Source organism: Dendrobates tinctorius, unplaced genomic scaffold (genome assembly GCF_039654945.1).
Source record: "Dendrobates tinctorius isolate UK_male_01 unplaced genomic scaffold, ASM3965494v1 ptg000155l, whole genome shotgun sequence".
Taxonomy (NCBI): Eukaryota; Metazoa; Chordata; class Amphibia; order Anura; family Dendrobatidae; genus Dendrobates; species Dendrobates tinctorius.
Genome location: NW_027361822.1, coordinates 14,117,547 through 14,135,980, shown reverse-complemented (window position 1 = coordinate 14,135,980; position 18,434 = coordinate 14,117,547). Strand labels below are relative to the sequence as shown.

At 42.9% G+C, this 18,434-nt stretch overlaps 1 protein-coding gene across 1 annotated transcript in view; it reads right to left on the bottom strand.

Moving 5' to 3' along the window:
- LOC141051120 (uncharacterized) overlaps positions 1-18,434 on the bottom strand; it is a 213,212-nt gene that overhangs the window by 50,405 nt on the left and 144,373 nt on the right. The window contains 1 exon segment of the mRNA XM_073548008.1: positions 11,302-11,399. Coding sequence (XP_073404109.1) covers positions 11,302-11,399 — 98 coding nt within the window.

The following is an 18,434-nucleotide window of genomic DNA, read 5'->3' as shown; positions in this document are numbered from 1 at the left end:
TTTTAGGTCTGGGATTTAGGAATAACCAAAAGAGTCTGGGTGGGAAAAGTCACTCCCATACTCAAGTCTAGCGAATAAAGAAGTTTCAGGGCGCTTCCTTCAGAGGATCTTTAACCAAATTTGGAGCAAGAAGGTTATAAAGCCAAATAACTGAGTATCTCTGATGTTAAATCAGATGATATTTTAATGGCTAAGTAAAATGCAAATTTTTTTAAAAAAAGACAAAAAAAACATTAAAACATTTTTTGTTATAAAAAAACACAACGAGTTTCGGCTGTGTAGGCCTTCATCAGGTGTTCATCATGATACACCTGATGAAGGCCTACACGGCCGAAACGCGTTTTTTTTTATAACAAAAAATGTTTTAATGTTTTTATTGTTTTTTTTTAAATTTTGCATGTTACTTTGCCAATATAATATCATCTGCTTTAACATCAGAGATACTCAGTTATTTGGCTTTATAACCTTCTTGCTCCAAATTGGGTTAAAGATCCTCTGAAGGAAGTGCCCTGAAACTTCATTATTCGCAATATCACGTGGAGGAAAATTTCTTTCTGGGAAAGGAAAATTATCTCCATGCTATTACAGATGGGCAGCAAACCAGTGGAAGGATCACCCTTGTTTGCAAACTTTTCCCAGTGTTGTGCCTCTTTGCACAACCACACAAGGTCAGCAAGTTTTAAGTTGTATTTTTCTCACCAAACTGAATTGACTCATCCACTACGCTTAGATAGCGCTCTCCCTCTTTTTTCCCCTCTTCCTCTCTTTCCCAGGACCTTATTCACATACTCCAGTCTAGGCCTTACAGCAGAGGCGTATTCAGGGGGGGCAGCTGGGGCATTTGCCACGGGCGCAGCTGGCAGGGGGCGCAGTCGGGCCACCTAATGTGGCGGTCCGCAGTGTCTCCCCTGGCAGTTGCGTTCTGTCGCCCCCCCCGGGCTGGGAGTTGGCAGTTCTCTGCCCCGGCTGTCAAGCTGACAGCCAGCGCAGAGAAGCTGCAGAGCGCCAGCTCCCAGTGATCAATTGTACTGGCGTCTGTAGAGACACCAGTACAATTGAAGCTGTGACCGCCGGGTCAGAGCGACGTCAGCAGCGTGATCAGGTCATGTGATCACGCTGCTGACGTCATTCCCCGGCGCCCAGAGCGAACGCTGGTGGTAAGTGTGCTCCACTGTGGAGTTGAAGAACCACCGAAGATGGGGGCGTTTAATGAGTGGGGATGGGGATTAATGAGTGTGGATGGGGGTTAATGTGTGGGGATGGGGGTTAATGTGTGGGGGGATTTGGAGTGGGGATGGGGGTTAATGAGTGGGGAGGGGGTTAATGAGTGGGGATGGGGGTTAATGTGTGGGGGGATTTGGAGTGGGAATGGGGGTTAATGAGTGGGGGGATTTGGAGTGGGGATGCGGGTTAATGTGTGGGAGGATTTGGAGTGGGGATGGGGGTTAATTTGTGGGGGATTTGGAGTAGGGGTACATAATGTGTGGGGGATTTGGAGTGGGGATAGGGGTTATTGAGTGGGGATGGGGGTTAATGAGTGGGGGATTTGGAGTGGGGATGGGGGTTAATTTGTGGGGGATTTGGAGTAGGGGTATATAATGTGTGGGTGGATTTGGAGTGGGGGGTACATAATATGTGGAGGGATTTGGGAGTAGGGATGGGAGGTTATTGAGTGGGATGGGGAATTCTTAATGTGTGGGGCGATTTGGAGTGGGGATCGGGGGTTATTTAATGTGTGTGAGGGATTTGGAGTGGGGATGGGGGATTTAATGTGTGGGGGGATTTGGAGTGGGGATGGGGGGATTTAATGTTTGTGGGGAGATTTGAGGACACAAAATGAAGAGTATGTATGTATGAGGGCATGTATGAGCAAACAGTATTGGAGATGGGTGCAGACAAAGTATGGTGAATGGGGATGGGCAGGGCCGCCATCAGGGCATTACTGCCCTGTCTGGCGTATGGGGCCCGGCGGGCAGAGGGGGCCCGCATCGGGCCTGGTCTCCTCTCTGCTCACCGGGCCCCTACCGGCAGGTAAACCGGGCCCTGGCTAGCGGCGCTGCGGGCGGCAGCTAAACGCTATTGACATGCGGGCCCGGCGGCCTGCACGTCAACAGTTAACAGCTGCCAGCCAATCGGAGGCTGGCAACTGACATCAGCTGCAGCGCGCACCTCGCCGGCGTCTGACGTCAGTGTCAGTCGCCGGCTAGAGCGCGCTGCAGCATGGAAGGACGGAGGGAGCCTTGCCCGCCGCTGGACCGTGGCCAGGTAAAGAGAACTTTTTTTTTTTGACAGTGGCGATCCCGGGGGCAGAGTGCTGGACATGGGGGCAGAGTGCTGGACATGGGGGCAGAGTGCTGATACGGGGCATGATTGGAGACATCGCACAGTATCATGGGGCATGGATACTCATGAGGGCAGGATGGGAGAACATATGGCTAAAGCCAGGAATTAGACACACGGGGGTCAGGATGGGGGATATTACTACCATAGGGGCTAATTAAGGGATATTATTACTGCAGAGATGTATTTAATTTTTTGAGGATACTGTTTTAAATGGGGGGCGGTCCTGTTACTGTGCAAAGCGACACTATGTCGCCTTTTTTTCTTCATATGGTGTAATGTAGAAGTTGGGAAAAAATAAGTAATTTGTTCTGCAAGCTGAGCTGTAGATAATCATGTTATTTCCTGCAGAGACGAGTCCTGGCTGGAAGATGTGATGGCGATCTGTGCTGGATGAATGAAAAGCAAGGATGAAGGACTTCACCTAGAGACATCACTGGTGAGTTAGTGTGTTACCTGTACATTGACACTATACATTGTATAATATATACAGAGGTCCTGTGTATAATGTCACCAGTGATCACTGTGTTACCTGTACATTATATACAGAGCTCATGTGTATAATGTCATTGATCAATATATTACCTGTACACAGACGCTGCATACTAAATACAGATCTCCTGTGTATAATATGCCACTTATGGTGAGAGTATTATGTTTTTTCATTAATGATCAGTATTGTAGTAGTCAGTCACCATCTGGTGGTAATATGTGGTCTGGTCATGGTGTAGCGGTATTTGTTCCTTATATGTGATAATAGTGGTTATTTTAAAAATTGAAAAATAAATACAAATATACCTAAAGTGTATTGCATATTTTAATAAATATTTAATAGGTTACAGTAGAGTAGGGCCTGGCCAAAAGCATCTACCCTGTTATGGTGGCGGCTTAAAAAAAAATCTTTTGTCCAAAGCAAAAGCTGCTGGCTATATGTGTGATCTGGTGATGGGAACTGTTAATGTGTGATAGGTGAGAAGTGGAGTTTTTCCAAGAGAGAGCAGTGGGACTGTGGACAGTTTGAGGGGTGGAGGTGGAGCCTGGGCGGAGTCTCAAGGGGGCCCCGAAAATTTTGCCACTATGGGGTCCTGAAATTCCTAGTGGCAGCCCTGGGGATGGGTGCAGACAGTATGGGGAGCGAACGAGTAAATGTACATGGACACAGTATGAGTAGCGATGGGGAAAATGTATATGGACACAGTATGGGGAGTGAGGGTGATGGGATGTGTGCAGACACAGTATGGGGAGTCAAGGGTATGTGTGAGCAGACAGTATAGAGAGTGAGGGGGTAAAGATGAGAAGACAGTATGGTGAACAGGTGGGATGTTAGAGGAGACAGTATGAGGAGGGAGGGGAATAGTGTGAGACAGTATATTGCAGATATTTTTATTTAGGAGCATTATAATGACACTTCTATCTTTAAGGGCATCGTGTGGAGAATTGGTGCAGAAGACCAGAGAAGATGGAAGTCTGCAGAGACGGCTGTGGATGAGAAAACTCATCATGGGGTCTGGACAAGAAGAAGAAAAGAAGAATGACTGCAGAGATGTCATCTATAAGGTACCTGGATGTAAATATCATTTTTGATACTGACTTATTCTCATGTTTTTATTTATGTTAGGGGTTGTTCCGGTATGTGCTGAGTCTGCAGACTTTCTACGTGACTGCAGACTTCTGAATTCTCACCGTGCTCACTGAACGTTGTTAGGATTCTCTCGTGCTGGTAATTTATATACATGCTGTCACATGCTGACTAGACATGTGTGGCCTCACTCAATGGAAATGAACAGAGCGAAGCCGGGCACGTCTAGTCGGAATGAGGCCAGAAATATACAAAGAGCGACCAGAATGGTGACCGGTCTGCAAACCCTGTCTTATGAGGAAAGGTTGCAGGATTTGGGAATGTTTAGTTTGCAAAAGAGAAGACTGAGAGGAGACTTAATAGCTGTCTACAAATATCTCAAGGGCTGTCACATTGTAGAAGGATCAACTTTATTCTCATTTGCACAAGGAAAGACTAGAAGCAATGGGATGAAACTGAATGGGAGGAGACACAGATTAGATATTAGAAAAAACTTTTTGACAGTTAGAGTGATCAATGAGTGCAACAGGCTGCCACGAGAAGTGGTGAGTTCTCCTTCAATGGAAGTCTTCAAACAGAGGCTGGACAGACATCTGACTGGGATGATTTAGCGAATCCTGCTTTGAGCAGGGGGTTGGACCAGATGGCCCAGGAGGTCCTGTCCAACTCTACGATTCTATGATTCTATGAAATCACATACTTGTGCTGACATGACAGTACATCGGCATGGGAGAATCCTAAAAGTGTGCAGTGCATTAGTTGTGAGAATTTAGAAGCTGCAATGTCAGGATTCAGCTCCGCAGGTACCAGTAGTCATCACATGGACACTTCAGTCATATGCGATTTTCATAGTTATGGTCTTGTGACAACGAGCTTCTCTTCCTGCATTCAGTTTTTTACTGAACATTGAGAGCATTAGGGAGAGCAGCTTGTGGGTACATGACTAAGTGTGAAAATTGCATGGGGGGCGCCAAACCAAATTCTTGCCCCGGGTGCCAGAAAGCCTAGATACGCCTCTGCCTTACAAGCCTAATAATAGACAGCTGAGTTACCTTAGCAGTGTGTGTTGGAGCTGGATAAAGACCGCTAATGTTGGAAGTCTATGCTACAGACTGAAAGTACCTGTAAAACCAAGTGGGTGAGACTGTTTTGATTTACTTTGCATTACCCAAGGAAAGGACTATGTTGTTATTAATTTGGGCCGAAGAAAGGACTGTTCCTGTTATTCATGTTGTAGAAAGGTTGTTTTCATTTAGAACTATAAAGTTTATGGTTATAGGATATGATTATATCTTATTAACTTCATTTTATGTTACATACAGTTTTTATATCTGTTATGGGAAATGCCGGGACTTAAAAAAGTTAGTTTTATATTTCCAACTTTTTTTTTTCTGTACAAAATTAACTATATGGGTTAATTCATTTTATATTTTGACAGGTGAAATATTTACACACATGGCAATAGCAAATACTATTTTTTAAACTTATTTAGTTTACATAAGGGAACATCACCACTGTATTGTATTTTACTTAAAAGTATGGTGATATTAGGTCACAATGTTGGGGTAATATGTGTTCTGATCATGGTGTTGTGGTTTTTATCTCTTTTATGTGAGATTATTGGTATATTAGTTCATCACCCTTCACCACCTTGCAATTGTCCATTTTTTTTTCCTCTCCTTCTTCACAAAGCAATAACTTTATTTTTCGATCAATATGGCCATGTGAGGGCTTATTTTTTACAGGGCAAGTTGTACTTTTGAACACCACCATTGATTTTACCATATAGTGTACTAGAAAATGGGAAAAATATACCAAGTGCAGTGAAATTGAAAAAAAAAGTGCAATTCCACAATGCTAAAACTGACCTGGCCCTGGCAATATGATTCCCCGTGTCAGTATACCAAACATGTATAGGTTCTTTTTTTATTTACTTGGTGAAAAAAAATCCGAAATTTGTAAGGAAAAAAAAAAAAGTGCTTATGTCGTCATTTTCCGAGACCCGTAGCATCTCCATTTTTGGGATCTTGGGCTGGGTTTAGATTGATACTACTTTGGGATAGATCTGATATTTTGATCGCCCATTATTGAATTTTATTGCCTTGTTGCGGCGGGCAAAAAAATGTAATTCTAGTGTTTCAATTTTTTTTGTCGTTACGACATTTACCAATCGGATTTATTTACTTTATATTTTGATAGATCAGACATCTCTGAACACAGCAATGCCAAATATGTGTATTTTTTTGTTTTAAATTGAATGAGTCAAAAGGGGGTGATTTGAACTTGTGTTTTTTTTTCTTTTTTACTGCCTTCAATAGTTCTCTTAGGAGACTTGAAACTGAGATCATCCGATCGCTTGGGTTTCAGCCATGCTATGTGTAGCATAAATCATGATCTCCTATGAATGCTGGCCCAATGGCCAGCATTCATAGGAGATTGACAATGAGAGACACAGGGGTCTATTGTAGCCCCCCAGCTGTAATGACAACCAATCGGCGCCACATGATCACATGACAGGGGCGCCGATGGGCAGGTCTTGTGATGCTCTTCTGGTGAGCGCATGTTAAATGCCGCTGTTGGTGATTGACAGATCATGGATTCACACATGGCTGTTAAAGGCAAAGATGATAGAACAGCTGTCATGTGCAGGGAAAGATGCGGGCTCAGCGCCGGTGCCCGCATCAAGTGCAGATACATGACCGATGATGTACCAATATGTTATCGGTCATGAAGGGGTTAACAGGATGGCGGTTATATTCAAACACTATGTGGTGATAATATATGGTCATGGTGTGGTGTGGCAGCATTACTTGTCCCTAGTATTTTAGGTATATGGATCTTGTTATAGTTAGTTGTATTGAGTAATAGCATGAGAATATTAGTTATTCGGTAACTTTAAGAGTATTTTGTTTAGCTTGAACCCCTTAATGACCGCCAATATGTCCTTTTACTGACCTGACATATAAGAGAATTGCATCCCCATACAGGTGACAATCCAGCAGCTGTCAGCCGTGCACAATAGTTGACAACTTGCTGCATTAGCCACGATCAGTGTTGGCGCCGCCCATATCTGTTTAACCCCTTAGATGCTGATGTCAAAAGTGATTATATCGTATAAATGGTTAACAGAGTGTGGGGGGATTTCTCTTTATCCCCATCGGCAGCCTAAAATCATGATTGTGTGGTCCTGATGTTTGCCATGGCAATTCACGGTCAAATAGCGGTGTGATGGTGTGATATGTTATGTGTTTATCATTTTGTGTCTATTTATATTTTACGGATTTCCATAGTGTTCTCTTGTTGCCCTTATCATTCCGTGTATTCCCCATATTGCCTAGAGTCTCAATTACCTTCCAAAAGTCTGATAATTGAATTAGCTCACTTAAGGCCCTTTTACATTTAGCGATGCACCAGCGATCCAACCAGCGATCCGACCCGGTCAGGATCGCTGGTGCATCGCTAAATGATCGCTAGTGAGCTTTCATACAGAAAGACCTCACAGCGATGCAGCAGCGACGCAGCGCACGATACTTACCTTTCACACACAGCGATCCTGCGTCCTCCCGCCCGCCTCCACGCGTCGCTGGACGTCACAGCAGGAAGTCTCAGTAGGAAGCGCCCGACGAGAAATGGAGCCGGACATTCTCGCGCGATCAGCGATGGACAGCGGGGGAGCCGGTCGTTGGTAAGTATCACACATAGCGATATCGCTAGCAATATCGCTATAACGTCACAAAACCAGTGACGTTTTAGCGATATTGCTAGCGATATTGCTTAGTGTAAAACCCCCTTTACTGTCTGCATCCTGACTGTATCTATGCCTCTTGATAAACCCCCTGTAGTGCCTTAATCCCCAAGGCACCTTTGTCAGGTCTGGGAGGCCTGAAAACCGCCTCAACCTGTCTGACTACCCGTGGACATAAGGAGGGGCTGGGGAGGACAGGAGCTGTTCAAGTCAGACCCTGTGTGGTGATGATCGTGTGAAGACAGCACGTCAGAGAGAAGGGGAAGCATATGGACCCATTTTATCCTCTGTCTGCTGGATTATTGGACTCTCATCTCCTTGGACATTCATCCTGTTACTGAACTGCATTCGTGTTCTGGACTATTGTATCCTCAGTGTGGTGGATTGTTTATGGACCTTTTAGTTTTGCCTATAATAAAGGTCTTGGGATTGTTCACACTTCCCTCGCTCTGTTGATTGTGTGGTATCGGAGACGGACCACGTGATAGCAGCCTTAGAGTCTGCCGGACTGTTCATAAGTTAGCAACATTTAGGTGGTAAATTTACACTTTTTCATTCTTGTCATGTCACTTTGCATTAATTCCTAAAAATCACCTGAAGGGTAAATAAACTACCTAACAGAAGGTTTCAATATGTCAAAGGGTGCTATTTTTAAAATGGTATCACTTTTGGGGTTTTTCCAATATATAGGACCCACAATGTCACTTCAAACAGGTCCCTTAAAAAAGTAATTTTGTAAATTTCCTTGGAAAAAGGAAAAATTGCTGTTACATTTTTAAACCTCCTAAAATGTTAACAAAATAAAAGAACATTTTACATATGGTGCTGATGTAAAGCTGACATGTGGGAAATGTTATTTATTAATGTTTTTGTGTGATATAACTATCTGCATTAAAGGGATAATCATTCAAAGTTTGAAAATTGCACTTTTTTTTTTTACATTTTTCTCAAATTTCTGATATTTTTATAAATAACACAAAACATATCGACCTAACTTTACCGTCATCATAAATTATAACATGTCATGAAACAACAAATCTGCAAATCAATGAAATATGTTGAAGCATTCCAGAGTTATTACCACATAAAATATGAAAAAGAGAAAAAGAGGTGTGCAATACTGGACGCGATCAACCCCAAAATCAGGAAAAATGGAATGAATTATAATAATAATATATATCACATGAATACAAAAAAGAACAGATTTTTATTAACAGCATACAAAAAACACACCAATGACAAGAAAAAAGTTAAAAACAATTAAAAGGCAAAGATGAATTGGCCATGAATGTGTGCCGTAAAGAATCAAAAAGACACCAATGAAAAAGAGACTAAATAGTCTCCACAATAAGAGGCATGCATGTAAATAGACTGCCTGAAAAGAAATAGGCCCTGCACAGGTATGGTTGTGGCTATGTCCGTAATGAACAGATCTTTACTGCGCCTGCGCTGCATCGTTTATGCATTACTTCTGGCTGCAAGTCATTATATAGGGTGACTCTCTCTCTGACACATGCGCAGTTATACTTATACTCATCAGGTCTTTATCTGTACTGCGCCGCCTGTTACCTTATTGGTTTCAGTTTCGATTTACCTTCAGCGCCTGCGCACTTGCTATTTCCGGACGCCAGCTCCGTGAACGCCGAACTAAGTTCTCCATATGCAGGTATTTGAATTTAATTTTATGGCATATAAAAGGGACACTGTTAGTGACTGGGGTGCACCTCCATTTCCCCTGAGGAAGCCACGCCAAAGGTGGCGATACGCGTGGCGTGGTATCCCCCCTCCTTTTATTAGATCTTGCGGGCATCTGGCTTTACTTCTAATACCTGTGCAGGGCCTATTTCTTTTCAGGCAGTCTATTTACATGCATGCCTCTTATTGTGGAGACTATTTAGTCTCTTTTTCATTGGGGTCTTTTTGATTCTTTATGGCACACAAATAGTTTACGCCATATATTGTTATTTATGCTTTACCTTGATGTACCGCTATATTTAATGTATGGTGCTCTATTTGATTCTTTATGGTACACAAACGGTTTACTCCATATATTGTTATTTATGCTTTATCTTGATGTACCGCTATATCTAACATATAGTGTATACAGGTCTTATTTTATTGGAGGCATTTCATTCATTATTTTTTTGGACTCTTTTTGGGAACTGCAAACCATGTATCAGGCTATATAGCATTATATTGTACATGCTATTGTTTTAACATGAGAGTTCAGGTATCCATGGTTATTTGTACTTAGGTTCATTCAATCATTTCCCATGCTATGCGCATTGTTTGTCTGGTGTGTTGCTCTTCATGCTTAGGCCTTGATATACTGTTACATCTAATACATGGTTCACACAGGCCTTATTTTATGCACATATTTGCATTTTTTTGCACTATTATATTGTATGCCTTTGCCCAGCATATTGAAGGGGGTTTACATCAGGTTCTTCTTCTAGAACCCCTTTCTTTTTCGAGTGTCATTCATGGCCAATTCATCTTGGCCTTTTAATTGTTTTTAACTTTTTTCTTGTCATTAGTGTGTTCTTTTTTGTATGTTGTTAATAAAAATCTGTTATTTTTTGTATTCATATGATATATATTATTATTATTATTTATTCCATTTTCCCTGATTTTGTGGTCGATCGCGTCCAGTATTGCACACCTCTTTTTCATGTTTCGTGCTATTAGGTGTGTTGGTCGGCAGTCCCCCGTAGTTATTTTGTAGTGCCCTCAAGTTTCATGTTACCTATTACCACATAAAATGACACTGGTCAAATTTCACAAATTTGGCCCGGTCATTAAGGGGTTAAAATACATATTTTATTGCCGCGTTTTTCTGTCACATTTATAAATTGTATTTGTATTATTTTTCTTTAAGGGGCTAACCCATACTCTATCAATGCTGCTGGCGTCCATGCAAAACTGTGCATCATGTCATTGGGGCCAAATGACTCCGCTTTTGACAGGATAGTAACTTGTTGCAGTATAAAGATGAAATTGCAAAATTCTGTGAAGTCTAATTTTTGTTTTGAGCTACATTGGAGGATCATCAAGATTTTGGCGATTGGTGGCCTTCACTAAGGAAATATAATGGGGTATAGGGGGAATTAAATTAGAAAATGAACATACAAAGAATGCAAAAGAGAACATCGAGTTGTATTTTAAAACTAAGTGAGTTCTCTAAAGGGTTTCTTTACCATATGTCATAATCATCCTCAATGTGCTGCTAAAAGCATGACAATCTAATCTAATGCAATGTTAATAATTGTGAGTTTCTGGGGCATTTCCCAATAATCGTGGTCTGACTACTTTATCTGAGACTTCTCTACATTTATTGGTTACTACTCACCTGGGCGGTTATCTGTAGGAATCTCCTCATTACACCACTCATCACCCCTCACATATGTCTCTGTAGTATTAATATGGGTCAGATCTTCACCCTGAAACAAATATTGTAAAAGTCACAGACAGATGTAGAAGTCACATCTATGATCAGCTCTAATCCTGCCATCTCCACCATTCTCATTACACAAGTATAAAACATATAATACTGGTGGATAAAACAAGACTGAGCACAAGACCTTCACAGCCGTCTACACATCATAGGGGAGATCTCATGACACCTTCTCTCATCTACCTGACGATCTGGAGGAACATTAGGATTTTCTTGTTTACAGTCCTGTGGAAGAAGAGGACGTGGACATCTCTCTGGTGTTGTCCTCTTACTGGATAGAACTGGAGGAAACACATACAGGGACTGAATTCATTCTTTACATACAGATAATTATAGGCCGTGTGTATTTAGTCCTGTCTATTACCTGGTGATGTGAGGGGCTGGGGAACCTCCATCATGACGTTCTGGTACAGGTCTTTGTGTTCTTCTAAATACTCCCACTCCTCCATGGAGAAATAGACGGTGACATCCTGACACCTGATAGGAACCTGACACACACAATGATACCGTTATCCCCTGATCTTTTCATAGTGTTAGTATATAATGTCCCAGCATTCCCAGCAGTGTCACCTCTCCAGTCAGCAGCTCAATCATCTTGTAGGCGAGTTCTAGGATCTTCTGGTCATTGATGTTCTCATGTTTCAGCGGGTAAGGTGGAGGTCCTGTGATTGGGCTCAAGGGTCTTCCCCATCCCTCAGACACAGGGGCCTGACAGCGCTCACTAGAGGTCTTTTTCATTACTGTGTAATCCTGGTTTTGGAGAGACATTAATAAATCTCACTACAGACATTTCCAGAGTCCTCACCACTCTAGTTCTGTCAATCTTCTATTCAAATAGATCATAATGGCATAATTTGACGTCACCAGAATCTCTCACCTCTCCAGTAAGCCGGAAGAGGATCTCTAGGGTGAGGTGTAATATCTTCTCCGCCATCTTGTCCTTTTCCCTCTCCATCCTTGATGGGTCAATCTGGAAATTCTCATATAGAAGATCTGCAATGAGAGGATTGTAGGGACCTGAATGGGAAGAAGATGAGTCAAAGTAAAATCATAAAGAATTCCATGCAAAAATACCAAGTATAAAGTGATGTCAGAACGTTTCGTGATTTTACACCCCCTAATCACAGAGGTAATGCCAATATAAATAGCAAGTAATTACCGTACACCAGCCCTTCTCAAACTGTGAGGTTCAATTCATCAGCTGTTGATAATAAGCTGAGACCACAAAGGAGGAATTTAAACAGGACCTGTGATCATGTTGGTATACAAGAGGGCAAAATGGTGGAACACATTAATTCCGTGACTGCAGACTTATGAATCCTCCCACAGCACATGCACAGTCGGGATTCGCCGATTTCAGACCCGGGACCAAAGGGTATGTATGAATATGTCCAGATGATTTTGTAAGCAGTCAGCTGATTCTGACAGCTGATTCCTGGCACTCACTGAGTGGAGGGGTGCCAGCACTGCTTCCTTCAGTTTAACCCCCTAAATGCTGCGATCACAGTATTTAGAAGGCAGGTAGTGGGAGATAGCTCCCTCAGCCCTCCGATCTCCACCCCCTATGACTTCATTGCTGCGGCCTAATCATTGTCGACATCCAGGTCACTAAGCTCTAGCAAACTTGTTAGCTCATGCTCAACAAGTTTGTGTGAGGGCACGCTGTCTCTTCTAATGCATTGCAATGCTGGTGCAGGCTGCAGAAAGTAAAGGTCCCATAGTGGGACTAAGCAAAAAAAAAAAAAAAGTGTAAAAAAAAAAAAAATTTGGAAAAATATATATATTTTAAAATCACATAATAATAATAATAGTAAGTGCACATATTTGGTATTGACGCACCCGGAACGGCTCGACCTTTAAAACTGTCCCACCAGTTAACCGCTTCGGTGAATACCGTAAAAACAAGGCAAAAAAACAATGCTTTATCATAATACTGCCAAACAAAAAGTGGAATAAAACGCAACCAAAAAGACAAATGTAAATAAAAATTGCATCTCTAAAAACAGCGTCTTGTCCTGCAAAAAAATAAGCCATGACACAGCTCTATCAGTGAAAAAATAAAAAATTTATAGCTCTCGGTATAAAGTGATGCCAAAATAATTATTTTTTCTATAAAATAGTTTTTATTGTGTAAAAGCGCCAAAACATAAAAAAATATAAAAGTGGTATCTCTGTAATCATACTGACCCGACGAATAAAGCTGCCTTATCAATTTTACCACACGAGGAATTGCATTAAAAAAAGAACAACTAATTCCTGAATTGCTGTTTTTTGTTCATTCTGCCTTCCAAAAATCGGAATAGAAAGAGATCAAAAAAATTAATGTCCCCGAAAATGGTACCAATAAAAACGTCAACTAGCCCTGCAAAAAAACAAGCCCTCACATGACTCTGATGGAGGAAATATTGAAAATTGTAGCTCTCAAAATATGGTAATGTTTTTGCAACAAAAAAAAGTGTTTTTTAGTGTGTGACGGCACCCATACATAAAAACCCGATATAAATCTGGTATCACTTAAATCGTGCCAACCCAAACAATAAAGTCTTCTAATCATTTATAGCACACAAGAAACGGCGTAAAAAATAAATTAAACTAATTCTTCGCCTGCTGTTAATTTCTTCATTCTGCCTCTTAAAGATCGCAGTATGGCTCGCTGAACATTTAGCTGAGCGCTTACACCAGTGTTTTCGTGTAAATCTCTGAAATACGTGATTCAGATGGAACCCCCAAGGGAAGATTCTCTATAATGAGACAGATAGAAGCACTGTGGACATAGTCTGGACTGTGATCTGGCGGCCAACTTTTTAGGCGTGCTATTTCTGTAGCGATGACAGCCCGCCTAATTTCCAGGTGCATGTCTCCAGAAGCATGGGCTGGCCACTACAATGTACGAGGCACTACAACAGCAGTTTGCAGTTTTCACTCAGCAACATCCACTGCTGCTTGTTTCTGGCAAGCACCCATGGAGACAAAATCAGCACTACATCTGTAGATTAATTCACAAAGGGTTATAATTTCCAAAATGGGGTCACTTGCAGGGGGATTCTGCTCTTATAGCACTTAGGGGCTTTGTATATGAAGTCCGCAAACTATTCTAGGAAAATCTGCGCTCCAGGAGGCAAATAGTGCTCAGTACTTTACAGCCACATATGGAGTATGTGTATATTCAGCAAAAATTGTGGGACAAATTTTGGTGCAATTTTTACCTATTTCCCAGTGTAAAAATGTAAAATGTGGGGCTAACACAAAATTTTGGTGGTAAAAATGTAATAAATTTTTTTCTTCGCATCCCAATTATAAAATAATGTGACCCCCCCAGTGTTGTCAATATGATCACTGCACGCCTAGATTAGTTAATTGAGAGGTAAAGTTTGTAAAATTAGGTCTCTTATGGGGGGGTTCGGCTGTTCTATTCTGCTGCCAATGTGACATGGCACCCTGAAATCAGTCCAGCAAAATCTGAAAGCCAGTATTGCGCCTCTTCACTTCTAAGCTTTGTAGTTTTTGACCATATATGGGGTATCGGAGTACTCAGGAGAAATTGCACAACAAATTTTGGGGTCAAAACAAATAGTGTTTTTCCCCACATATTGACATGCTCATTAGAAATTGCACAACAAATATTAGGGTCCATTTTTCTCATGCTACCCTTGCAAAAAAAAAAAAATGGATTTGAATAAAATTTGTGTGAAATAAAGTTAAATGTTTATTTCTTCCACATTCCACAAATTCCTGTGAAGCACCTGAAGGGTTAATTAACTTCTTGAATGCTCTTGAAAGCACCTTGAGGGGGTCCAGTTTTTCAAACTGTGTCAGTTTTGGTATTTTCTGTCATATAGACAACTCAAAGTCCCTTCAAATGTGATGTGGTCCCTAAAAAAATAGTTTTGCAAATTTTGCTGTTAAAAAAAAAAAAAAAATCACTGATCAACTTTTAACTAACCCTTATAACTTAACAAAAAAAATATGTTTGAAAAATGTTGCTGATGTAAACTAGACATGTAGGAAATGTTATGTATTAACTATTTTGTATTATATAACTCTCTTTAAGGACATAAAAATGAAAAGTTTGAAAATTGCTAAATTTTTGCCAAAGTTCCATTTTGTTCACAAATAAACGCAAGTCATATTGAAGAAATTTTACTATCATCATAAAGTACAATATGTCACGAAAAAATAAACTCAGAATCAGTGGGATCTGTTGAGCGTTCCAGAGTTATTACTTCACAAATGAAACTGGTCAGAATTGAAAAATTTGGCCTGGTCATGAAGGTGCAAACAGGCTTGAGGGGTAAAAGGTTTAAAATCCTATGGGGCACACAAGGTCCCCCTGCTCACGCCAGAACAAGTCCAGGTCCGTTTGAAGTTTGCCAGTGACCATCTGGATGATCCAAAGGAGTCATGGGAGAGAGAAGGTAATGTGGTCAGGTGAGACCAAGTCAATTCCATTCGTCGTTTTTGGAGGAAAGAGAAGGATAAGTACAACCTCAAGAACACTGCCCCAACCGTGAAGCATGGTGGGGAAACATCATAATTTTAGGGTGCTTTTCTGCAAAGGGGACAGGACAACTGCATCGTATTGAAGGCAGGATGGATGAGGTCATGTATTGCGAGATTTAGGTCAACAACCTCCTTCCCTCAGTAATAGCATGGAAAATGGGTCGTGGCTGGGTCTTCCAGCATGGTAATGACCCGAAACACACAGCCAGGGCAACTAAGGAGTGGGTAAAATGCAAACATGTGTTTATAATATGTTCCCACTGTGAAGAACATCATGTAATCCGCACTTAAGTATATCAATGAAATACCGTATATAAATCGGATGGCACTTGTCCGATTTACACAGTTGTATGATTGAGCACTAATACCGGGCAATCTATCCCTCCATGAGCTGGTAGGTTACCAGGGGTTGTTTCATCAGTATTTTTCACCTGTGCTACCTCCCTTATTAAGGGCGTCTGCTGCTTTAGTTTCTTTGGCTATCGCTACATTTTGTCTTTGTTTATGTTTTATTTTTTTAAACCCCCAGCGCTACATAAATGTTTTTTTTTCTGGCAAATCATTGTACATTGAATACAAAATCAATTCCCATGAGAATGTGAGTGAATCAAATTTTTCCAAATTCCTTCGTCCTCAGTAATAACAGGATTAGTCACCAGAACCACATCCACATTAGAGGAGACACGAAACGTGGGGAGGTTTATACTGCAGGATCCAGATGGCCGGTTCCCGATAAGCTCCAGACGCATCATTAGGAGAAACAACATTTATAATGGAGAAGAAAGGAGGAATTCCTCCAGTGTGGGACAATTAGGCATTAACTTATTAGTGTTCTTATCACCAGGAGTAATGGGGAACACAAGTCATAGGAAAGGACGACACTGTACAGCAGAAGGGAGGACAAGCCGACATTTCCATTATTCCCTGTAATCTCCACCCCAGAGAGAAAGCGTCATCTGCCCCCAACCCAGAGCGCCCTCCCCTGTACGCATGAGCCCAGTCAGCGCTCTATTACTGTCCATATACACATGGCAGGGGGCGCTATCTCCGGGAATGGAGGGGTTACTGTCCCCTGTGCAGCCCAGTAATGGGGAATCTCTAGCACCTACCTCCACCTGCAGGGGGCGCTATCTCCGGGAATGGAGGGGTTACTGCCCCCTGTGCAGCCCAGTAATGGGGAGTCTCCAGCACCTACCTCCACCTGCAGGGGGCGCTATCTCCGGGAATGGAGGGGTTACTGCCCTCTGTGCAGCCCAGTAATGGGGAATCTCCAGCACCTACCTCCACCTGCAGGGGGCAGGGGGCGCTATCTCCGGGAATGGAGGGGTTACTGCCCTCTGTGCAGCCCAGTAATGGGGAATCTCCAGCACCTACCTCCACCTGCAGGGGGCGCTATCTCCGGGAATGGAGGGGTTACTGCCCCCTGTGCAGCCCAGTAATGGGGAATCTCCAGCACCTACCTCCACCTGCAGGAGGCGCTATCTCCGGGAATGGAGGGGTTACTGCCCCCTGTGCAGCCCAGTAATGGGGAATCTCCAGCACCTACCTCCACCTGCAGGAGGCGCTATCTCCGGGAATGGAGGGGTTACTGCCCCCTGTGCAGCCCAGTAATGGGGAATCTCCAGCACCTACCTCCACCTGCAGGGGGCGCTATCTCCGGGAATGGAGGGGTTTCTGCCCCCTGTGCAGCCCAGTAATGGGGAATCTCCAGCACCTATCTCCACCTGCAGGGGGCGCTATCTCCGGGAATGGAGGAGTTACTGCCCCCTGTGCAGCCCAGTAATGAGGAATCTCCAGCACCTACCTCCACCTGCAGGGGGCGCTATCTCCGGGAATGGAGGGGTAACTGCCCCCTGTGCAGCCCAGTAATGGGGAATCTCCAGCACCTACCTCCACCTGCAGGGGGCGCTATCTCCGGGAATGGAGGGGTTACTGCCCCCTGTGCAGCCCAGTAATGGGGAATCTCCAGCACCTACCTCCACCTGCAGAGCCGCACTCCACATATATGGCTGCTCTGTGCGCACAGGACCTGGGATGAGGTCACAGGAGGGAAGGAGTCAGGGGTCACATGATCAGGGGCCTCAGTGTATGCAGGACTCTGCTGTGCTGGTTGTCATGGTGCTGGATGAGGGGAAGTTTATGTGTGCCACATGTGTGCAGCTTTTAAGCACTCAGAGTCCTCCTGGATGGAGAAAGAAAAATGTGAAGCAGAAACAAAGAGTGGTGGTCATGGGGGATTCCCTGTTGAGAGGAACAGAGGCCGCTATCTGCAGACCGGATATAACCTCAAGAGAAATGTGCTGTCTTCCAGGTGCAAAAATTAAAGATGTGTCTGACAGGATACCAGGACTCTTCAGACCTACAGATGACTACCCATTCCTGCTAATACATGTGGGGACAAATGACACCGCAAGAAACGACCTGGGAACCTTCTGCTGAGACTTTAAAGACTTAGGCAAGAAAGTGTAAGAACTGGGAGCGCAGGTGGTCTTGTCTTCCTTCCTCCCGGTGGATGGCCATGGACTAAGGAGGTGGAATCAGATGATTCTATAGGTAAACAACTGGCTACATCGATGGTGCCATTAGCAAGGATTTGGATTTCTGGATCACGGAGAGAATTACTTATACGATGGACTACTTGCTAGAGATGGGGTGCACCTTACGAAGACTGGAAAACATGTATTTGGAAGTCGCCTTGCTACACTCATCAGGAGAGCTTTAAACTAGAACATTGCGGGAAGGGAAGCAAAAGGCCAGAAAAAGCCATAGACCTGACAAATGCTATTGAGAACTCTGCTATTAGAAGAGGAAGGGAA